Source organism: Pongo pygmaeus, chromosome 1 (genome assembly GCF_028885625.2).
Source record: "Pongo pygmaeus isolate AG05252 chromosome 1, NHGRI_mPonPyg2-v2.0_pri, whole genome shotgun sequence".
Classification (NCBI taxonomy): Eukaryota; Metazoa; Chordata; class Mammalia; order Primates; family Hominidae; genus Pongo; species Pongo pygmaeus.
In genome coordinates this window covers 42309510-42334292 of record NC_072373.2, presented here as the reverse complement: position 1 = coordinate 42334292, position 24783 = coordinate 42309510, and the positions used below count along the sequence as shown (strand labels likewise).

Here is a 24783-nt window from a genome sequence, read left to right as displayed (position 1 = left end):
TAAAAAAATAAAAAAAAAAAGAAAAGAAATAAAAAGACTTCTAGATTAACCAAGAATGTTACTATTTTTATGTTTTAAAATTTACAGAGGTTTTAGGGTGCATCATAATATACCATCAATTTTCATTAATATTTCAACAGGCACTGAAATGAATGATTTTTTTATTAGTAGTATATAGAGTTTGCTATATACACATCAGATTTACTTTCTTTTTTTGAGACAAGTTCTCCCTCTATCACACAGGCTGGAGTGCAGTGGTGCAGTCTTGGCTTACTGTAGCCTGGACTGCCCTGGCTCAAGCAATCCTCTTGCCTCAGCCTTCTGAGTAGCTGGGCCTACAGGCATGTGCCATGATGCTTGGCTAAAGTTCTAACTTTTGTAGAGATGAGGTCTTGCTATGTTGCTCAGGCTGGTCTAGAACACCTGGGCTCAATGGATTCTCTTGCCCCGGCCTTGCAAACTCCTGGGATTACAGGCATGAGCCACTGTGCCCAGTCAGATCTACTTTCTTGATAAGTTGTTTTGAATCTTTCATTGTGCTTGTCTTTATATACCTTAAGCATGAAGATAGGAGTTAAAGTAAATTAATAATTTTATAATTATTTTAACTATTATAAAATAATTTAATGATAATAGCATATTTTGATCATTTTTCTTATGTCTCATTTACTTCTGTTTTATTAAAATTGCTGCTACGTACATATTTTGCTATATAAAGATTCATAGCTCTTCACTGAAAATCAAAATCTTTAACATATAAAGTACCCATTTTGTGTAATTTAATAATCTTGGTTCTGATGTCTAACTTATGGGATATTAAAATTATTATCTTTGCTTTTCTTTTGATTTGAATTTGCTTGGTATAATTTTATCCTGCCTTTTATTTTTAATCTGTCTGAAACACTTTTAGGTTTGTCTCCTGTATATAACATAGAGCTGAATTTTGCTCCAGTTAAAGCTGTTTTTCTTTCATTAGGAGTTTACATTTATTGATGTGAGTCATACTTATAGACTTGATTTTGTCATATTATTTCATATTTTGTAATATATATGTATGTGTATATTTATTTTCTATTAAAAATATATAGTGGTATTTAGGAAGGTTCAAAATTTGGTTCTAGTGTTGACCTATATACATTTAAATTTATATAATACCATTATTCCTCTTTATCTTTAGATAGTTTAAATTGGTTCCTTGTTATAAACAACAATAAACATCTTGTATTCTTCCCCCTCCTTCACCCCTTCTATCTTCCCTACCAGTAAATTTGTATCATTTATATTATCTTAGTGTTTATTTTGTATTTAACATTAATGTGAAATATTCATATGTGTCTATGGTTGCTTTCACTCTCAATTTTGCAAACGATCAGGCAACAAGGGAATTTATTTTACTCTCTCTTCCCTATCTCTATTTTTTCTTAGTTATACTATTTCAGTGCTGTCTGAGCATATAACACTTATATTTCCTTCAGTCACACTTAAAATCACATTTGTTTTGTCTTAGATCTGCAGGTACAATATTTGCTACCATTTTTGTTTGTTTTGGCTAAAGTTGCCATTGTCATCTCTTGGTGGGCTATAGTTTGTCCTATGGTGGTTTCCCAAAAAAAAGTCCCAAGTGAAAATTATTCTTTGAGTTCTTGCAGGTTCAGATAATATATCTGAGGCATTGATACCTAGAAGATAATGGGGCTTGATATAGTCCTTGGCTCATCCTTTCTTTTCTTGGATGTCTTATAGGTACTGCTGCACTATCTTTTGCTAGTGAATACTACTGATCTGAAATTTCTTCTCATATGGCTTGATCTTTGTTTGAATATCTAAAGATATTATTCTTTATCTTTGAAACCTAATACTTTTACTCTTAGTTGTTTTGGTAGAAATCACTTGGTTTAATTTTTTGCTACTATGTGATGTGCAATTTTAATATGTAGATTGAAGTATTATTTTATTTTAGTAACATTTACTTGAAATATATATATTTTTTGAGTCAAGGTCTCACTCCCATTGCCTAGGCTGGAGTGCAGTGGCACAATCATGGCTCACTGCAGCCTCAACTTCCTGGGCTCAAGCAATCCTCCCACCTCAGCCTCTCAAGTAGCTGGGACTACAGGTGTGCACCACCATTCCTGGCTAATTTTTGTATTTTTAATAGAGATGGGGTTTTGTCATATTGGCCAGGCTGGTCTTGAACTCCTGGTCTCAAAGAATTCACTTGCCCCAGCCTCCCAAAGTACTGGTATTACAGGTGTAAGCCACCACACCTGGCCTGAAACAAATTTTTAAAAAGCTATTTTGTTCTACTTGGATTCCTTCTTTAGGTTATCCAATTAAGCATACGTTGATTCTCTTTTGCTTGTTACTTATATCTATTAGTTTTCTCTTATCTTTTCCGTTTGTTTCATTTTTGTTGATTTTCTCATTTTTATCCTCTGTTTTCCTTATTGTGCATGGCTTCCATAAGGGAAAGTGAAAAGAATCAGAACTAAGATGCTGTTGGAACATTAAGGTGTTCCCATTGAAACAACCAGAAACAATATTTTGCACCTAGTCTCTGGGCTAGGTTGGAAAAACTACATTTTAAAGAAATTTTAAAGTAAAGAAATACTTAATTGTAGTTGTAGTTGAGATATATTTTCTTGAAGTTATTATTCAATAAATTCCACAGGCTCTTAGATTGCTGAAGGTGACATTTACTTTAGTGTTCTATCACATTATAGGTTTATTCTTTGATGATGCTACAATTTGATATCATTGATGATTATCAATATCCTTGATGATGCTACAATTTGTAATCATTCATATCTTTTGTTTTTTTCTGTTAGCATAAGATAGAGGGCAGGAAGACAAACTGAGGAAAGAGTAGGACATGTCAAGAGCCATAAAAATGGAAGTGGTGAACTGAAAGCTAATGATGTATGGGAATAAGACACCCACCCGGAAGTCAGAGGAAGCTTCAAGCCAAAGATGGGGAGATTGTGGACGCAGTAATCTAGCTGGTACTCTCACCCAAAGACAACGACAGAACACACTGAAGCCAGCCTTTTATTGTTGTGCTTGAGCTCTGGATGAACTGCATTCCTGATCCCTAGTAGATGCTCAGTAACAGATTAAGGAATGAGGGTCCAAAGGAACAAACACACACGCATCTCATTGCAGTAATGAAATTTTACTGAATGGAGTGCTCAATGGGAAATGATATCCAAGAAAATATGATTTCCTTATTTTAATATTGAGTAACAATTCTATTTACTCAGACCTCTTTAATTTAGGGTAGGAGGAATTCCATTAAAATCTTTGATCTATCTTATTCAGATTTTTCTTAATTGGCTCAAACACTAGTCATTGTGAAGTCCAAGATAGAGGAGTTGGCTGGAGTCATCCTCTCCCACAGTGTGAAAGTAAGTAAAGACTCTTCTGACTTGATTATCAATTTAAACTCTGTTAGGTAATAAAGTCCCCGTGCATCTTTACAGGTATGTGTACCTTCCATTAGAATTTGCATGAATTTTAGATTTATAACGATGCCTTCCCTGAGTATTTCTTTCTCTTCACTCACTTACCTCAGTTGTCAAGTGTGAGCCTCCTCCAGACATCAGGAATGGAAGGCACAGCGGTGAAGAAAATTTCTACGCATATGGCTTTTCTGTCACCTACAGCTGTGACCCCCACTTCTTACTCTTGGGCCATGCCTCCATTTCCTGCACTGTGGAGAATGAAACAATAGGTGTTTGGAGACCAAGCCCTCCTACCTGTGAAAGTAAGTCATAATGATGAATTCTGCATCAAAATATTTGCTCTCTTTTGTTTAAAAGAGAAAGAAAGGTAAATTTATTGGGGCGGAGGGGGCGCAAATGGAAAATTCAAAGATAAACTAATTATTGCTCTGATGTAATCATTTATTTGGCCACCTGATACTTATTGCATGTTGTTTTAGAATATAAAAGCCATAAAAATGGGAGTGGTGAACTGGGAGCTAACAGTATATGGGAACAAACAGCAACAACATCTCACTGGTTTGGTGAAGTAAAAGTTTATTCTCATTCACACTGAGTTTGTTCCATGTCCAGGAGACTCTCCAGGGCAGCTGTAGTCTGTGTTAGCTTAGCAACTAGCTCAGCAAGCCAGGTTGCTTTGATCTTATGGCACCTCCATTTTAAAATGTGCCTTCACAGTCTCTTCAGTAGACGAAGAGAGAAAGGCCAATTGTGTCCTGGCTAAGAGTTTGGCCTGGAAGCAACCACATATCACTTTCCATTACAGGCTTTTGTCTCGAACTAGAGAGTAGCCTCAGAGGACTGGGGAAGGTAGTCTTGGTCTGTTCAAGAAGCGGAACTGAAAATATAATTTGCACCTATAAGATGAAACACATAAGCCTGTAGGGCAAGCAAAACCTACTAAGTGCCAGAAGGGCAACAGGACAAAGCAAGTGATAATTGAGTCAAAAGATATGTTAGTTAGTGTGCTAGTCTAAGGAATCTTACTTTATTACTAAGTTTACACAGTATTGCTTACTAACCCACCACAGGACACAATCAGACGAGGGGCACAAAAGAGCAGGATACTGCCAACAGTGCAAAATGCCTGGAGTTAGATCTGCAACAAGTGAAAGTGGCAATAGCTGAGGGTGGAAAAGTGGGCAGGGGCCAGGTTATGAAGGGCCTTGTGTTTCAGTCTCAGGCGTTCAGAGCAATCATGGAGGGGAGACTTTGAAGGGCTTTAACAAGGGGAATAAATGTGCCGCATTTTAGAAAGATAACTCTGGCTGTGGGACAACAACCTGAAGTGGGACAAAACTTAACGGACAGTCACCTGCTATGGCTTGAATGTGCATCTCCAAACTCATGATAAAACCTAAGACCCAATGTGATCATTTTAACAGGTGGAACTTTTGGGGAAGTGATTAAGTCATGAGGGATCCACCCTCATGAATGGGATTAGTGCCCTTATAAAAGAGGTTGAAGGGAGAGCCCTAGTCTCTTTTGCCCTTCTGTCTTGTGAGGACAGAGCATTCATCCCTTCCCCCATGTGAGGACTCAGCAAGAAGGCACCATCTTAAAAGGGGAGAACAAGCAGACATTGAATCTGATGGTGGCTAGATCTTGAGCTTCCCAGCCTCCAGAACTGTGAGAAATAAATTTCCATCATTTAAAACTAGTGAAAGTATTTTGTTATAGCAGCAGGAACAGACTAAGACAGCACCTGTGCAAACCTCCAGCCAAAAACTGAAGGTGGCTTCCGCTGTAGCATGGCAGTGGGGCTGGACAGAAGTTAAGGGATTGTAGAGGAATTAAAGTAGCAGAATTGACAGGATTGGATGACTGCCAGGATGTGGGTGAGGGGTGTGAGATAGGGGGTGGCTTGTTCTCTGCTTGTTGGGGCATGGGTCTCTGATCCCCTGGGCTGCCTCTGCACTATGTAATTACCATGGGCCACTGACCCATAACCAAAATCATCTAGGAAATTAGTCCATTATACTGAAAGTTTTGGGGGCCTTGGAAATATGTTTCTGCTGGGTTATGTATGACTGATTTTTATTGGTAGGGAAGTTGGAGGAGCTATCCACAGTCATCTCGAAGAAGGACCAATGTAATGAAAACTCATTTTAAAAGCTGAAATTACATATTTTATATATATACACACACACATACATATATGTATATATAAATATATATCAAATATATAATATATAATACTATTAGTATAATGTTATATATTCTATAAGACTATATTATAGAATATATAAAACATATAATATTATAAGTATCATTAACATAATATAAATAATTTCAGCTTTTAAAAGCCTCAGTAAAATGAGTTTCCATTACATTGGTCTTTCTATGAGGTAATTGTGGATAACTTCTTCAACTTCTCCACCAATAAAAACTGGTACTAAAAGGATTACATATATATATATAATATATACAGATATATTATATATGTATGCGTTTGTGTATGTGTATTCACTTTAAAATGTTTCCCTTGTATCTACTAGACATGCACATTCATCAGGCCTTTGTGTTGCACTTGTAACTGGATTAGCAGTGGCAGTAATATCCTTATTACCATCTATCTTTTAAAATCCACTTGTCTTTTCTCACGATTCTTTAGAAATCACCTGTCACAAGCCAGATGTTTCACATGGGGAAATTGTCTCTGGATTTGGACCCATCTATAATTACAAAGACACTATTTTGTTTAACTGCCAAAAAGGTTTTGTTCTCAGAGGCAGCAGTGTAATTCGTTGTGATGCTGATAGCAAATGGAATCCTTCTCCTCCTGCTTGTGAGCCCAGTAAGTATGGACTATGATGGAATTTCAATGTTTGGCATCTAAAGGTACCCAGTACTGTTAATATGGGTATACTTGCATGCATAGACCTACTATGAATTACAGTAAAAATTTACATCTAGATCAATAATTTCCTTTATTTTTTTCTTGTTGGAAAGAAGAATGATTTTAATGCACTCTGCAAGGTCATATATCATCACACAAGACTGCCACATACCACAAGACTGTGCACATTCCAACCTTAAAGGGAGGTGTTAACATTGGAGATATTATGGATTTGTATATTTATTTCAATAATTTTCTGGAATTTGATAGAAAATTGTCTTATTCTGACAAAATCATTATATTATTATAATTACTTTGAAAGACAAATAATAAATTGTCCTGAGGAAAAATGCCTTTTATAACTTGTACAAAAGTGTTATGTGAACTGGTTATGATTCCAACACTCTGAAGTTATAAACTCATGTGGATTATTAAAAATAATGACAATAGTAATAATGCTAACTTGGCACTAGACTAGGTGCATAACAAGGATTAACTCGACAAATCCTCCCAACAATTGTGGGCACTATGATTATCCTTATGTTACAGATGAGAAGCTGTTCACAGAGGCTAAAAGACTTGCCCAAGGTTATACAACTGGTAAGAGAAGGAAGCCACTGATGCCTTGTGCTCTAAGTTTTGCCCTCACAAAATGTCAAGAACTTCTGCGGATTTCTGGAACAGTGGTGGAGGAGTTTGGGGAAACCTCCCCCCTGAAGAGGTATCCACCAAGCTGGTCAAAATTAGCAAAGAAAACCATTTAAGGTCTCTGGAGAGTGATCAAAGGGACTACAACAAACTGAGAAGCATTTATTCAGCAAAAATATGGAGACTTGATAGGAACAGTGGGAGGACACTGCATTAGAACTAGGGGCTGCAACAGCTCTACCTTGCAGGAGGATGCTTTCTGTGGGCTTATCCCACTAGTGGCAATTCCCATCTTCCCCAGCTCCCTGGGGTAAAAAAGTTATTTGGGGTGGATTTGGCAGCCAGTGAAAATTATATGACAGTATTTTTCAAAGATCCATGCTGTGGAAGTCGAATATTGAATAGGTGCCAGCAAACATGCATCAGTGTCTGTTCCTTCACCCCCAACTCCCATTATATGGGGAGGATCTAAGTGGGGCAGCTGGTAAGAAGTCAGTCCCCCCTTTTTCATGGCTCTATGTCGCAGGAGAACTATTCCAGTTGGCTCAGCAGCCAAGCGGCATCTCCCATCTTCCCCAGCTTCCTAGAATGGAAGAACTATTATGGGTAGGTTGACAGCTATGAATATTGGCAGTTGCTATTCTCCCCAGCTCTGTGTTGTGGAATATGTGTACTTGGTGGTGGGCACAGCTGGGTGGCAGTGCCAGTTCCTACTTCCCCCTTTTTTCTTCTCACAGCTCCTACACCATAAGGGGAACTCTAGTGCAGTGCCTGGGGAAGAATGAGTTTTCTAATTTCCCAGCTCCTGATCTATAGGACAGACATTCTTCCAGGGCAGATTTGGAGCAAGCTTCCAAGACCATAAACACTCTGCCCCTTTCAAGGAACTTTAATTGGATTAGACTGTGAAGCATATTATGCCCCAGGGAGTTGTTGAAAAAAGTAGAACAATCAGATAAAAATTGCTGGAGGCCAATGGTTGTATGTAATACCAACAGAGGTAGACCACCCAAAGTCTCAAAGAGAAAGAGACAGTCAAAGAGAAAACCACAGTTATCTCTGGCAGTTAAAAAGACTGTGTACATGCCCAAGTCTGTGCTCTCTGAGACATGCTGTTAGATGTTGCACACTTTGAAGGAAATAGACTTAACTGAACTAGTCCAATTATGTCACTAAACAAACAAGAAAATGAGGAAACAACAACAGATCCTAAAGGTGGTAAGGAAGAATCAATATCCAAAGTTGCCGCAATGTATTATCTAACATGTCCTGTTTTCAACAACAAAAAAAATTGTCAGACGTGCAAAGAAACAGGGAAGAGTGACCCATGTAAAGGGAAAAAGCCAACAATAGAAACTGTTTTTGAGGGAGCCCAGAGATTGGACTTAGCAGAAAAGTTCAAAGAATCACAAAGCAGCTATTATAAATATGTCCCAAGAACTAAAGGAAACAATATTTAAAGAATTAAGTAAATGTATTATGACAGTGTTTTATCAAATAGAAAATATTGATAAAGATAGAAATTATTTTAAAAAGAAAATGGAAATTCTAGAGTTGAAAAACACAATAAGTAAAATGAAAAATTCAAAAGAGGAACTCAACAGTAGATTTGAGTTGGAAAAAGAATCAGTGAATTTTAAGATAAATTGAGATTATGCAATTTGAAGCACAGAGATGAAAAGAATGAGGAAAAATAAACAGCATCGGAGAAATGTGGGACATCATTAAGTGTACCAACATATGTATAATGAGAATCCCAGAAAGATGAGAGAAAGAGAAAGGAGCTAAAAAACTATACAAAGGAAAAATGGCTGAAAATATCACAAATTTGACCAAAAAAAAAAAAAACCCAAACAAAAAACCAAAACAACACATTAATCTACATATCCAAGAAGTTTGTTGAACTCAAGTAGGATATTGCAAAAAGATCTAGACCTGGAGACATTATAATCAAAATGTTGAAAACCAAGAATGAAGAGAAAATCTTGAAAGCAGCAAGAGAAGAGCAACACATCATGTACAATGTAACCCCAGTAAGATTAACATCTGATTCCTCATCAGAAAGAATGGAGGCTAGAAAGCAGCTAGATGACACATTTAAAGTGCAGAAAGATAAAAACCTCAACCAAGAATCCAACAACATATTTTGCACTTACATATATTACAAACTGCACAATATATTTTTATAATTATTGTTTGATATAATTTCATGTTTCATGTCTTTTATAGTAGCTGAGAGAAGAAAGGAGGGCAAGTATATATTTATAGAGTTTATTATGTTAATCTTCTTATTCATCATTTCTGGCTCTCTTTATTTCTTCCTGTAGATTCAAGTTACCATCTGGTGTCATTTCTGTACTACAGTACAGCTTTGTTCCCTCCTACCTTTCTTGTGATGTTATTGTCAAATATATTGCATTTCTGTATGTTATAGGCTTAATAATGCAATTATATACATATTGTTTTATGCAATTGCTGTTTAAATCATCCAAGAGAAGGAAGGAGTAGTAATATATATTATATTGTGTTTCAAATTACTGACATAATGACCTCTGCTGATGCTCATTGTTTTACTGTGTGGATTCCAATTACCGTCTGGTGTCAATTGCTTTCAGTCTGAACAATTTCCTTTAGCATTTCTTGTAAGGATAGCCTTCTAGTAACAATCAGATACCACTTCACATCCAGCAGAATGGCTATAATAAAAAAGATAGACAATAACAAATGTTGGTGAGGATGTGGAAAAATTAGAACTCTCATACACTGCTAATAGGAATGTAAATTGGTGCGACCATTTTGGAAAAGAGTTTTTGCAGTCCCTCTGAAGTTTAACCATGGAGTTACCATATGACTCTAATTACCCTCCTGGGTATCTACCCAAGAGAAATGAAAACATATGTCCACACACAAAAATTTTACATGAAGATTCATAGCAGCATTGTTCATAATAGCCAAACAAACCAAACGCCCATCAACTGAATAATGAATAAACAAAAGGTGGTTTATCCGTAAAATGTATTATGTCATTTGGCAATAAAAATGAAAAATAAAAAGTACTAATGTATGCTACAACATGGATGAACCTTGAAAATATTATGCTAACTGAAATAAGCCAGCCACAAAAAGTACATGTATTGTGTGATTCCATTTATTTAAAATGCTCAGATTAGGCAAATGCATAAAGAAAAAAAATAGATTAGTGGTTGTCAGGACCTAGGGGGAGGTGGAAATAGGGAGTGACTGATAATGAATATGAGGTTTCTTCTTGGGTTGATAAAAATATTCTGAAATTAGTTAATGATGACGGTTGCACAACTCTGTATATACTAAAAACCATTGAATTGCACATTCTAAATGGGTGAATTTATTTGTTGTGTCTTTAATCTGAATAATGCTGTTAAAAAAGAACTTTTATATTCCATTTCAAATGTCTGAGGATAAAATGTAATAATCATCCAACGTGGTAGATGTTTGCATTATATTTCCATATCATATGAATCAGTAGCATTGGGAAAGAGAGAAGAGGACAAGACCCAAGGCCCAGGCTCAAAAAATGTTTGGAGCTTGGTTTTTTTCTTGCCAAGCCATTCCTGGTATCATCTGGATGAGGGGAACGGCTCCTGTTTATTTTCCCCAATCAATCAGGAAACATAGTTAGATTTGTTTGTGACAGTTTTCCTGCCATGCTTCAGTTCAGAAACTAAAATCTCTGAAGTGTAAAGAAGAGGAATGAGAATTAATATTATTATACTTGGCACAGCATGTGGAAACCACTTGGGAGTGCCCTTAGTAAAAAGCCTCTCTGGAGGTGTGCACATTTGAGTGAATGTCCGTGTGTGTTTTCTGGTGTGGTTGATACATCAGGCCTTGCAGGCTGGTTCCAGGCTGAATGAACACATGACCCCCTTTGACAGGACAGCCTTATTGACTGCTGTGGCAGCCCTAGTAATAGTGTCCTTTTGTTCTTCTTCTTCTTCTTTCATGAGTAGATAGTTGTACTAATTTACCAGACATTCCACATGCTTCCTGGGAAACATATCCTAGGCCAACAAAAGAGGATGTGTATGTTGTTGGGACTGTGTTAAGGTACCGCTGTCATCCTGGCTACAAACCCACTACAGATGCGCCTACAACTGTGATTTGTCAGAAAAATTTGAGATGGACCCCATACCAAGGATGTGAGGGTGAGTTTTTGTTTTTTAATGTTTTTGTATATTAAATGTCCAGTATGTGCTAGGATTCTCTACCTTAAATGAATATAATTTTATCCCTCACAACAAGTTTAGAATTAAGTTAATTCAACAGATTAGTAAACTGTTAGTGCCAGAAGGGGACCATAAACATGTTACAGTTTGAGGCACTGAGAAATTGTAACCTTTCTTTATCCCAGTTCAGAATCAAATGAGAAGTAGACACAGAAGTCAAACATTATGCAGATTATGTATTAGTTTTCTTACTGGTAAAACTAGAATGGAGACTACAGCTCAACTATTGTCAGAGTCAGGCTTCCTTCATAGCCCTTACCTCCCCATATGGGCTTTGGGGTGTTTGGCAGAAGACAAGTTTGTGAAACAGTCATGAACGTAACCAGCTGCAGAGTGACTTGTGTCTCATGCCTCTTGAACCATGAGATGGCAGGGCTTCCTGATCCGCCTCTAGAAGACAAATCCTGACTCGTGACTCGGTATTCTCACTTCGGAAGCATAGAAAGGAGACTTTCTCCAGTTTCTCTGGTAGGAGACGCACCTCTTTTATTTGTGGAAATGAGCGAGGGACTGAACGACAAGTGGATACTATTTTATGAGCCTCAGTGGAACAGACAAGAGGGGAAGAAAATGCTTTCTTCTATCCATCTATCGGAACCTTGCCACTTTAGAGGTGAAGACACTGAAGCCAAGAATACAGGGAATTTTATGCTGCATATCAGAATTTGAACAATGTGTGAAATGCACAAATAATGAAAAGTGGTAGTTTAGATCAACCTGTCAGAAGATTATTTATTTCATATTAAGGCTTAACAAAGTTTAATTGCAGTTATTCAGACTCATTTTGGGGAAATAGAATAAAAGATTTTAATAAAAGGACTGAATTAAAAATATACTTAATAAAACTTACTGCCATTACTTAAATAGCAAAAAGCATTGCTTACAAATGTTTAAAAACCTCCTTTATAATTGTATTTAGGCTAGGTGCGGTGGCTCCTACCTATAATCCCAGTACTTTGGGAGGCTGAGGCGGGAGGATTGCTTGAGCCCACGAGTTTGAGACCAGCCTGGGCAATAGAGTGAGACCCTTGTCTCTACAAATAATTTAAAAAATTAGCAGGATGTGGTGGCACACGCCTGTAATCCCAGCTACTCAGGACGCTAGGTAGGAGGATAACTTGAGGCTAAGAGGCCAAAGCTGCAGTGAGCCGAGATCATGACACTGCATTTCAGCCTGGATGACAGAGCAGGACCCAGCTGTTTACATTTATTTGACCCACTATGGTCTTATTGATTTAATTATTTAATGAAGAATATTTTTAACCATTTTAAAAGCAGAAGTAGTATTTATCCAAGTTATGAAACCTGATCAAATGTGAATTTAGACTCATGACTTACATATTTAAAAGTATTTTCTACACTGCAAAGCATTTCATAAATATTATTGTTGTTATAATATCCAAACCATATGATTGCTGAATATTTTTATTATAATTCCTAAACAAATGAGCACTGGAAGTGTTTAAGTATGTCCAAAAGACCCCATTTTAATACTGGTCGAGTTACTGACATGGAGAATGTAATATTTTATTCTGTTTTGATGTTTTCTCTTACATCAGACAATAGCAAGTTTTTTCTTAAAGTATTTCTACTAATGAATAAAAAATTATGTCCCTATAGCAGCTCTTACTGTATTAAAAAATTAAAGAATTTGGCCAGACGTGGTGGCTCACATCTGTGACCCCAGCACTTTGGGAGGCCAAGGTGGGGGGACCACTTGAGGCCAGGAGTTTGAGACCAGCCTGGGTAACAGAGTGAGACCCCTTGTCTGCCAAAAAATAAAAAACTTAGTGGGTGTGGTGGCACACACCTGTAGTCCCAGCTACTCAGGAGGCTTAGGTGGGAGGATTGCTTGAGCCCAGGAGTTTGAGACTGTAGTGAGCCATAACTGTGCCACTATACTCCAGCCTGAGTGATAAAGCAAGATCTTGCCATTTAAATGGTTATTTCTCTCAAATTTTGCATCAAAAAACAAAAATCCTTGAAATAAGCAGTAATTTAAATTTTTTCATATGCTTTAGCTCTTAGGTGGATATAAACTTTTGAAAACTTTCTTCTTCCTTGTGACTTGTGAAGTGTAAGTTAATAGAGAGTTTAATAATGAAGCCATAAGTAAATGGATGTTGTTTGTCATTGCCCTTGAATAATTTTGAAAATTTACATTTTCATATTGGTTAAATTTTTTTTAATATTTTTTATTTTTTAGAGACAAGGTCTCACTCTGTTGCCCAGGCTGGTCTCAAACTCCTGGGCTCAAGCAATCCTCCCATCTTGAACTCTCAAAGAACTGGGATTACAGGCATGAGCTACCACACCTGGCTCTTCATATAGGTTTAATCCAATTTTTCATTTTGGAGGCTCCTAATGAAATGCTTAGTTGGAAGGAAATAACTGGATTAGAGGACTTTAGCAAATAAGGGGGGAAAGACCAGACTTGGAATGTCTTGGGTCTCCTTTTCTGTTTCCCCAATCTCTCTTCAGTGGTGAGATCTTCCAAAGATGGAAATGAGGTTGTTAGCCATAGAAGCTTCCTCATGGTGATTTTACTAACCATGCACCTCACATTTTATTTTTCAGCGTTATGTTGCCCTGAACCAAAGCTAAATAATGGTAAAATCACTCAACACAGGAAAAGTCGTCCTGCCAATCACTGTGTTTATTTCTATGGAGATGAGATTTCATTTTCATGTCATGAGAGCAGTAGATTTTCAGCTGTATGCCAAGCAGGTGGCACATGGAGTCCCCGAACACCATCCTGTGGAGACAGTAAGAGTTCATAGAATTATCTTATTCTGGGAGTTTCTTCATATCAGTGTGATGGAGATTATTAAGAGAAGGTTTAAAATTAGGCAAAAAAAATTCATATACCTTGCATGATTCTTGGAATGGGTCCAACTTTCTCCTTCTTCCTCATTGTGTGTTCCCTTTCTTTTGGCCTCCTCAGTTTCCTCTTTTCTGAATCAGTGAAAATAGACAACATGTAATAGATAAGCTGGACTTTTCAAGTAATGCGTTTTTGTTTCTTTGTATTATTCTCTTTCTTCCCTTATTTCTGGTCCATATGTCTCAATCTGCAGAAGAAGAACTGTCGAAATCTATTGAATCTGCCTTTCTGAACTTGTTTCCTTCTTCTTCCTCAAACAGCAGCCTTCTGTTGCCTCTGAGCCCTCCAGTCAGACCATCACGCAGTGTGGAATGCCTCCTTCTGCTTCTCCAAAAGGCTCAAGTGGGCCAGGCATGGTGGCTCACGCCTGTAATCCCAGCACTTTGGGAGGCTGAGGTGGGGAGATCACCTGAGGTCAGGAGTTCAAGACTAGCCTGGCCAATATGGCGAAACCTGGTCTCTGTTAAAAATACAAAAAATTAGCCGGGCATGGTGGCTTGGGCCTGTAGTCCCAGCTACTCAGGAGGCTGAGGCAGGAGAATCACTTGAACTCAGGAGGCGCAGTTGCAGTGAGCCGAGATCACGCCACTGCATTCCAGCCTGGGCAACAGAGCAAGAATTTGTCCCAAAAAGAAAAAAAAAAAAGGCTCAAGTGTTAACGCATTCCACCCTCCTCCCTTTGTGTTTGATATCTCTATCTAGCAATGGTGAGGGCTCATTACTCCTATTAGGAGCCCAAAGTGATCAGGCATTAGTTGCAGCTTATCCATCAATAGGAAAATTCCTATCTCCCACTTGTAGAAATGTTCCCACTTTGCCAACCAGGTCTTCTAAACCTGCAGGTCCCAGAGCTTCAGAGATGTGAAGCACAAATTTCCCAAGTAGGTCACTTAGAGTGGTAGCCAATGGGGCCGCTCATGCTTCCATCCCCTGGTTCCTGGACCCATGTATTTATTTTACTGGGGACCCAGAGCCATATAAAAGTCAATATGATTCAAAATAAATACAGCATTTTGGAAGATAGTGTCCCATCACTGTCAAGCATTGCCTCCCAGCTGGCACTTCAACTGTGCCTTTAATAGGCCATTCAGTGTTTTCACAGGTTGGCAGGTTCTGAATGATGCAATATGTGATTTGAGTAGTGGATTCCGTGAGCAGGGTCCCAACAACACACCTTCTTTGCTGTGAGTGGGTTTTCTAGTTGGATGTAGTGGATCCTATGCCAATGCCAATTGTTCAGACACTCTATAACCCTTAAGATGACCGTGCTGATTGAGGTTCTGCAAGGAAGAAAGGCAAACCCATGCCTGCAGTATTTGTCTAGTTCTATCAGAATACACTTCTCTTCCTTTCATGGTAGAAGAGGTCCAATGTAGTCAACTTGCTAGGAAGTGGCTTTTTGGTTGCCTCAAGTGATGGTATCATACTAGGGACTTAGCATTGTTGTTGGCAGGTTGGAGATTCAGTGACAACAGTGAGCCTTCGTGAGTGGGAGCCCACGCTGTTGGGCCCATGCTTGTCTTCCATGCATGCCACCACAACCACTCTGCTCCTCTTCCTCTTGTGCCAGCACCCATGAGACCAATAACAGAGAATGGCTTACTTCAACTGGCTGAGACTTTTTTCTTTTACTTGGTTGTTTAATACCTTTTCTACTGGGAATGCTCTGGTGTTAACACACAAAATAAAGATCTTCACACTTCCTGCCCACTCTCAAATGTCCACTTACCTGCTCCTACCCCAGATCTCTTTGTGCCCAATCTTCCAATCTTTCTCCTTACAGGACTAGGACCTTGACCAGACAAGCCATTCATTCCATGCCCTGAATCCTAATTTAGCCTATCCTTAGGCCACTTTCTTTGGGTGCACCATCTATAGCACTTCCTTTCAGGAAGATTACCCCTTACGAGTTGTCTTTCAGGACTGACCTTGATTGGGCTGTAATGCAGCTTCCATTCATTTTAGCTTGTACACACCAAAGGAGTGAAGGGCATGCCATTTCAAAATATGCTGAATTGGTATGTTGAATATTTCAAGTGGAAAACGTTAGAGGAATTGAAGTTTCAGAAAGGGCTGTCCTGTCTCTTTTTGCATGCACAAGCCATAAAGATTGCTCTGGGAACAGTACCCTCCCCCTACTAGAGCAAGAAAATAGCCCTTATCACCAGAGACTGGGAATTAGGGGCTGCAGTGGACCTGAATACTAAGCTTCCCAAAGTAGCTTTTATCTTCCACTAGTTTTACAGCCCCTCCCTATACATCTCTTAGTGACTCTCCTAGAAATTTATTGCTCCTAGCCAAATCCTCTTTGTCCTGTCATTTCTTCTCAAATTTATTGTTCTTTGTTTACAAAGTATAAAATGTCTTGCTTTGGCCACTTCTTCAGACTTTACCCTCTTGGGAAGATCCCCATGTATGAATAAATTTTGTGTGCTTTTCCCTTGTTAATCTACCTAGTGTCAATTTGATTTCTAGATCCAGCCAAAGAGCCCACATAAGAGCTAAGGGGATTAGGGGTGGAGGTGATCTCTCACTTCTCTACAATACATAGTGTGAACCCAAAATATCTGAGACAGGTCTCAATCAATTTAGAAAATTTATGTTGCTAAGGTTAAGGACGCGCCTGTGACACAGCCTCAGGAGGTCCTGATGACATGTGGCCAAGGTGGTCGGGGTACAGCTTGCTTTTATACATTTTAGGGAGACATAATACATGTAAGATTTACACTGGTTTGATCTGGAAGCATGGGAGAACTCAAAGTGAAGTGGTGTCGGCGAAGGAGGAGTGAGGCTGGGCTTCCAGATCATAGGTAGATTTTCTGATTGGCAATTGGTTGAATTATTATCAGAGGAAAGGAATATCTGGTTTATGATAAGGGGTTGTGGAGATATGTTTTGTTTTGCTTTGTTTTGTTTTGAGACAGAGTTTCTCCCTGCTGCCTAAGCTGGAGTGCAGTGGTGTGATCTCGGTTCACGGCAACCTCCACCTCCTGGGTTCAAGATATTCTCGTGCCTCAGCCTCCCGAGTAGCTGGGATTACAGGCACATGCCACTGGGCCCAGCTAATTTTTGTATTTTTAGTAGAGACAGGGTTTCACCATGTTGGCCAGGCTGGTCTTGAACTCCTGACCTGAAGTGATCCACCCACCTTGGCCTCCCGAAGTGCTGGGGTTACAGGCATGAACCACCGCACTGAGCCATAAATGTTTCTTATTAGACTTAAGATCTGTGTTGATGTTAATGTTGGAGGGGTATAATGGGGAATGTCCAACCCTCTCTTCCATCATGGCCTGAACAAGATGTTCAGGTTAATTCTGGAATGCCTTGGCTGAGAGGAAGGGTCCATTCAGATGGTTGGGGGACCTTAGAATTGTATTTTTGGCTTACAATACCAAAAATATTTATCTGTGAACCACGCTCAGAGTTTTCCCCATCTGGACAGTTGGTTATACTGGATAACTGGTATAGCCACAACTGTGAGCTAAAGAAGAGGCACTCTTGCCATAGTGGCTGGGCACAGGTAGGAATTGGGCTTTCTGTTTGTGCAGCTTGCCTGTGCCACCTTGTCCTGACCATGCTCAATCCCAGATGCTCTACTTCCATCTTATAATGAATGGTTGCCTGCTTGACCTTATAACCTGACGGGTCTGACAGACTTGGCTCATGATGGGTGATTCTGGCTGCATGATCACTTGATGACCCACTGTTGAGAGCTTTCTCTATCAGGACCTGGTAACATGCCAAGAGTTATATTTCAGAAAGCATACAGTCCTCTACTGCAGTGCATGGCCTTGCTTCAGGATCTCAAGGGTCTATGGTGTAATTGTCCTGTTGACGTTTACATCTTTTCCTACTACAACCACCTTCAAATACACTAGGCTCTGCTGGGTCCTAAGGCTCAAGCAACAGGATAATTTCACTGCAGACTAGACCTGCTGTTGAGCACTTTCCTAACATGGGCCCTGCTCAAACCTGGCAATCATTTGTCCCCCCTAGCCTATGGGTTAGAACAGTAACCCCAAGTATGAATTATGCTGCCTCTAGAATCTGAAAAGTCCTATTTAGGTGCTGTACTGCATTCTTCAGAGTGGGATGTGCAATTTGCAATAATTTGACTTTAGTTTGGATGGGATATCTTAGTGTTCCCTGAACCTTGGACCTCTGAAAATTTTATTGATGTGGCAAACACTGACTCTATTTTTTATTGTATTTTTTACTTTGGAGCATCATCATGCTAATACCTCTTGCTTATCTGGGGGAATTAACATGATGCCATTGATATATTGGATCAATGTCATGTTCTGTGGATATCCAGACGGTCAAGATATATTCAGACTCTATTATGACATGGGCAAGAGGGTTATCATAGCCCAAAACCTGCAAATGTACACTCCTGACACCTTCCATGTATATGCAAACTGTTTCTGCTAGGAAAGGAAAGAAGGGCCTCTGCTGAATCAGTGACCTCGTTTACTTGAAGCCACATTAATCTGCCCTAGCAAAGATACCACATCTGGTACAATGGCTGCAATAGGAACTAAAATATGGTGCCTTTTTTCAGTGGTATACTGTAGTTCTTCAGAATCCTTCTAATTTTTGTAGTAGACAGATAAGAATTTAATGGAAATATCATAGGGATGACCACTCCCATGTCTTTAGCTATTTGAACGGCACTAATTTTCATGTTCCTCTCCCACCCCGGGAGATATTGTGGTGGTGTTTTTTTCTTTAAATTTACTTTATTTGCCTTGGGGAGAGGGTGAGATGGGTGGACAGTATCAATTGCTTTCACTTAGTCTTCCTGCATACGATGGCTCTTACCCCGCAGGTCAAGAACCCAATACAGGGGCTGGGCCAACTACCAATTTTGTCTATTCTGACTATATGTTCGAGGATAATGTAAATGACCACAAACTGGCCTAATAGGAGAGCTATAATGGTTCCAGGTATCCATGTCAACTCAAGCTCTATGTGCAATAATTTTTGAATTATTGTACCTCTTTTATCAGTGCACAGTTACCTACATAAATAAACATAGGTCCTCTTGGAGGACTGGCAGATTCATTACTGTGCAAACCTTCCAAGATTTTGTAGCATCTTCACTCCTGGCAACTGGCTTCATCTTCAATTAATGATTACCAGGCTGGAAAACTGTCCTAGGTTTATATATTGGGCAAAGGATGGTGACTTTCTATTGGGCCAAATGCCGTTGGTCCCTTGATCATCCATCCTTAATTTCTTTTGATGGTACAAATAAAGTGTATATTGTTGTTGGCTGCTCATCTGTTTTCACCCCTAAGAATGCAATGGTTTAATCTTCATAACTCTCAGGCACCCCTGGTTGCCTCTCTGACCTTGCAATTCATTATAATGTTTGCATTTATTTAGCTTCTGAGGCATATGAGCAGCTCTCTGACTGCTATGGCTATCAGTGAACCTTTTTCATTAATTACCTTTTTTGTCATCAGCTCCAGCATTTGATGCTGGTTCTCCTCTTTTCAGGGAATTCCTTATAGCTTTGGTAAATATTGTTCCCTCTAGGACTTCCCATGTGGCATAACTACCTGGTGCGTTTTTCAGTGTACACAAATGTCCACTCCAGCATGCTCACTTCCCTGAGTCATTTAATCCCTTCTTATACCATCTGCCATGGCAATCCCAGCATTTCAGTCTGACTTATTGTGGGCCATCACCTTTTCCATGCTTCCAGGAGCATCTTATTATAGTACTTACAACTGCCATAGTCCACTGGTATAGTACTTTGTCCGACATTCCTGCTGCTCTGTTTTTTTTTTTTTTTTTAACTTTCTCATAGAGTGTTTGTGGACCTGATAGTGTTCCCTTTCAGAGAGGTGCTCTGCACCATGTCCTCTTGACTATTTCAATGTTCAAGTAACCATATTCATTTATCCAATGAGCTCTTTTCTATAACGTTTTAAAATGCAATATTTTCTTCTTGGGCATGGATGGACAGTATTGATTGGGGAGCAATGACTCAGAGATTGTGGATGATATAACATCCTTACAGTTTCTCACAGATGCAAATCTCTGCATTTAGCCTGAAAGTGACTAAGTGTACTATGAGTATGATATGACCTAAGGCTGAATTCAACCTTCATGCCAAAATGGTTCCTAAACAATGGAAAGTTGAGTGAACTTGTCAATAAGATGAAGGAAAACCTAAGGGCTATATCTCGAGCCTTTCTATGGTTGCTCAGCTTGAGGCTTACAGGAGGGCAGAAGTGTCTGGGTTTGGCCACGTGCTCTTACAGGCAGCAAGGATGGAAGGACAGAATGAAGCCTCCTACAAACTACACATATTCTGCAATGTGCTACTTTATACACTTTACAAGCTAATGCTCTCTCACTTTTCTGTCTCTCCCTCAAGATTGCAATTTTCCTCCTAAAATTGCCCATGGGCATTATAAACAATCTAGTTCATACAGCTTTTTCAAAGAAGAGATTACATATGAATGTGATAAAGGCTACATTCTGGACGGACAGGCGAGACTCTCCTGCAGTAATTCACGCTGGTCAGCTCCAGCCCCTCAATGTAAAGGTAACTCCAGCTTCCTTTTCAGCTCAAGATTAAGTGGGTGGACGTGTCCTGAGAGCACTGAGAGCTAAGTTTCTTCCCTGTCAGAGGCAGCATGAAAACATTTGATTTGATTTATATTAAATAATCAATATATGCAAATGGTACCGAATGCAAAAAGTACAAAGGGCACACACAAACATTAATCTCCTCCATTTCTTTCTCCCAAGCACAAAATTCATCCTTCTTGGGGCAGCCCATATGTGGTTTCTTGTATATTTCCAGAAATATTCTAAAAGCATCACATTTTATCTTAGTGTACCTGTGGCCTGTGGCAAAGTTTCCATAGAAACTTGCTCTAGTATGAATATAGGCTCCCCTGAGTGAATTCTAAATATCATGAGTGACAGTTATTTCCACCGGAGTCTCATGCAGGGCAGGCACCACCTGCTATGATATAGATGGTGTGTGTTGGTGTGAGGGGTCAGGGAGGGTGAAGGGGGACTCGTAGTTTGCAGCAGTTGTGGGGACAGGAGGAGTTGAGATCAGGTCTGATTTTTACATGCACAGAAGTTTGCTGTCAACATGTGTGACTTTGCTGTCAAAAACTTCAGTATTTATTTGCCATCATTGTCTCTTTTGTACACAGGAGAATAATAGTCAAGAAGGAAATTTTTTAAATTATACCTTAAGTTCTGGATTACATGTACAGAACATGCAGTTTTGTTACATAGGTATACATGTGCCCTGGTGGTTTGCTGCACCCATCAACCTGTCACCTACATTAGGTATTTCTCCTAATGTTATCTCTCCCCTAGCCCCCCACCCCCCAACAGGCCCCAGTGTGTAATGTTCCCCTCCCTGTGTCCATGTGTTCTCATTGTTTAACTCCCACTTATGAGTGAGAACATGCAGTGTTTGGTTTTTTGATCTTGTGATAGCTTGCTGAGAATGATGGTTTCCAGCTTCATCCATGTCCCTGCAAAGGACATGAACTCATCCTTTTTTATGGATGCATAGTATTCCATGGTGTATATGTGCCACAGTTTCTTAATCCAGTCTATCATTGATGGACATTTGGGTTGGTTCCAAGTCTTTGCTATTGTGAATAGTGCCACAATAAACATACGTGTGCATGTGTCTTTATCATAGAATGATTTATAATCCTTTGGGTATATGCCCAGTAATGGGATTGCTGGGTCAAATGGTAATTCTAGTTCTAGATCCTTGAGGAATTGCCACACTGTTTTCCACAATGGTTGAACTAATTTACACTCCACCAACAGTGTAAAAGCATTCCTATTTTTCCACAACCTCTCCAGCATCTGTTGTTTCCTGACTTTTTAATGATCACCATCCTAACTGGTGTGAGATGGTATCTCATTGTGGTTTTGATTTGCATTTCTGTAATGACCAGTGATAATGAGTATTTTTTCTTAGGTCCGTTGGCTGCATAAATGTCTGCAAGAAGGAAATTTTTATACTTAGAATCTTGCAGCTATCAAAACTGTGAGTGAGAGTTACCACGTTAGTTGGGATTCTGGGGTCACATACCTTCTTTTAGAAATATCCTGTCATGGAAACAACAGATGCTGGAGAGGATGTGGAGAAATAGGAACACTTTTACACTGTTTGTGGGAGTGTAAATTAGTTCAACCATTGTGGAATACAGTGTGGTGATTCCTCAAGGATCTAGAACTAAAATACCATTTGACCCAGCAATCCCATCACTGGGTATATACACAAAGGATTATAAATCATTCTACTATAAAGACACATGCACATGTATGTTTATTGCAGCACTATTCACAGTAGCAAAGACTTGGGACCAACCCAAATGCCCATCAGTGATAGACTGGATAAAGAAAATGTGGCACATATAGACCATGGAATACTATGCAGCCATAAAAAAGAATGAGTTCATGTCCTTTGCAGGGACATGGATGAAGCTGGAAACCATTATTCTCAGCAAACTAACACAGGAACAGAAAACCAAACACCACATGTTCTCACTCATAGGTGGGAGCTGAACAATGAGAACACATGGACACAGGGAGGGGAACATCACACACGGGGGCCTGTCAGGGGGTGGGGGGCAAGGGGAGGGATAGCATTAGGAGAAATACCTAAGGTAGATGATGGGTTGATGGGTGCAGTAAACCACCATGGCACATGTATACCTATGTAACAAACGTGTAGATTCTGCACATGTATCCCAGAACTTAAAGTATAATAAAAAAAGAAATATGCTGTCATATTATATGAAAATGTTATTACTTTGAGCAAGTGTCTTAATGTATCTCAACTGTCTCTTAGATGAAATGGGAATAATAACAGTGCTCACTTCATAGGGCTGCCAGGAGACTTAAATGATAGCAACATAAAGTGCTTAGGAGAAGTCTGATAGGTAGTCATACTCAATAAAATGCTAATATGATTGTTTTCAAATGAAGAGAAAGATAGAACAATTAGCAGAACTAAATACAGTTCATTCTTATTATCCGAGACTGTTATCATGTCCTTCTTCATTGATTTACAGCTTTCTTAAAAATATGTTTCCATTACAGCTCTGTGTCTGAAACCAGAATTAGTGAACGGAAGGTTGTCTGTGGATAAGGATCAGTATGTTGAGCCTGAAAATGTCACCATCCAATGTGATTCTGGCTATGGTGTGGTTGGTCCCGAAAGTATCACTTGCTCTGAGAACAGAACCTGGTACCCAGAGGTGCCCAGGTGTGAGTGGGTAAGTGGCACAATTCAAGGAAGGTCTGTGCTGTCAACCCCTAAAAATGGTGGCATCCCCCAGAGCTCTGTACCACTCAACAATGGTGAAATCTGACTTGTCGGGATTCATTTCTGAGCCACTCTCACTCAAAGAAACTCTTTTTGTCTTGAAGCATTCTGGTAAGTTAGGGGTGGCAAGTTCTCCCGTTCTCACTTGAGAACAGGAAAAACTGAGCCCTTACAAAGCAGGGTTTCATAGACCTGGTAGTACTGATTCCTAGCTTAACTTTTGCTAAGCTATATAATACATTGTTGTTCCATTTCTGGATGGTCAGCAAAAACAGCCTCTGTTACCATGGGGGCCTTCTAGACAGCTGTCTCAGAACAGATCCATGTTCCCCTGGGGAAGACTGTGGTGGGACCCAAGTGATTTCTTGTTTTCCCAGCCTCAACCACCAGTCTGAGGTTGGTCTTGGTTCAATCCTGTAATCCTTCCACTGTCAGGATCCACCCTCCTTCATCATTAGAAGAGAAGCTTCTCAATCACACCCACCACTTATATCTCTTTTAGGAGACCCCTGAAGGTTGTGAACAAGTGCTCACAGGCAAAAGACTCATGCAGTGTCTCCCAAACCCAGAGAATGTGAAAATGGCCCTGGAGGTGTATAAGCTGTCTCTGGAAATTGAACAACTGGAACTACAGAGAGACAGTGCAAGACAATCCACTTTGGATAAAGAACTATAATTTTTCTCAAAAGAAGGAGAAAAAGGTGTCTTGCTGGCTTGCCTCTTGCAATTCAATACAGATCAGTTTAGCAAATCTACTGTCAATTTGGCAGTGACATTCATCATAATAAATATCTAGAAATGATAATTTGCTAAAGTTTAGTGCTTTGAGATTGTGAAATTATTAATCATCCTCTGTGTGGCTCATGTTTTTGCTTTTCAAGACACAAAGCACAAATTTTTTTTCGATTAAAAATATACGTATAAAAAACTATTTTGTCTTTGTGGTCATTTAGGACTCTGTGAAATAAGCATCCTTAAAAAAACCCATAATATAAAGTTAATACATTTGTTTTACTGTTTGGGCCACAAATAATAGGTACTTGGGTTTTTTGGGGTTCTTTTTGTTTGCTTGTTTTTTTTTTGAGACAGACTCTCACTCTGTTGTCCAGGCTGGAGTGCAGTGGTGCGATCTTGGCTCACTGCAACCTCCACCTCCCAGGTTCACCCAATTCTCCCGTCTCAGCCTCCTGAGTAGCTGGGATTACAGGTGTGTGCCATCATGCCCAGCTAATTTTTGTATTTTTAGTAGAGACGGGGTTTCACCACTTTGGCCGGGTTGGTCTCGAACTCCTGACCTCAAGTGATCTGCCCACCTTGGC

The 24783-nt window shown here is 39.4% G+C and overlaps 1 protein-coding gene across 8 annotated transcripts in view; it reads left to right on the top strand.

Annotated features, from left to right (window-relative positions):
• C4BPA (complement component 4 binding protein alpha) overlaps window positions 1-24395 on the top strand; it is a 40715-nt gene extending 16320 nt beyond the window's left edge. For 5 of the 8 annotated variants that reach the window (XM_054456885.1, XM_054459308.1, XM_054457754.2 and 2 more), the window contains 9 exons: window positions 3319-3404; window positions 3572-3763; window positions 6115-6297; window positions 6889-6939; window positions 10977-11171; window positions 13830-14018; window positions 20525-20695; window positions 23239-23414; window positions 23967-24395. In XM_054456885.1, the coding sequence (XP_054312860.1) occupies window positions 3319-3404; window positions 3572-3763; window positions 6115-6297; window positions 6889-6939; window positions 10977-11171; window positions 13830-14018; window positions 20525-20695; window positions 23239-23414; window positions 23967-24140 (1417 nt within the window). In that variant the 3' untranslated portion in view covers window positions 24141-24395. The remainder of the gene's footprint in view (window positions 1-3318; window positions 3405-3571; window positions 3764-6114; window positions 6298-6888; window positions 6940-10976; window positions 11172-13829; window positions 14019-20524; window positions 20696-23238; window positions 23415-23966) is intronic. The other 3 variants (XM_054460862.1, XM_054461569.1, XM_054462470.1) reach the window with 1 other exon arrangement.
• The last annotated feature ends 388 nt before the right edge of the window (window positions 24396-24783 follow it).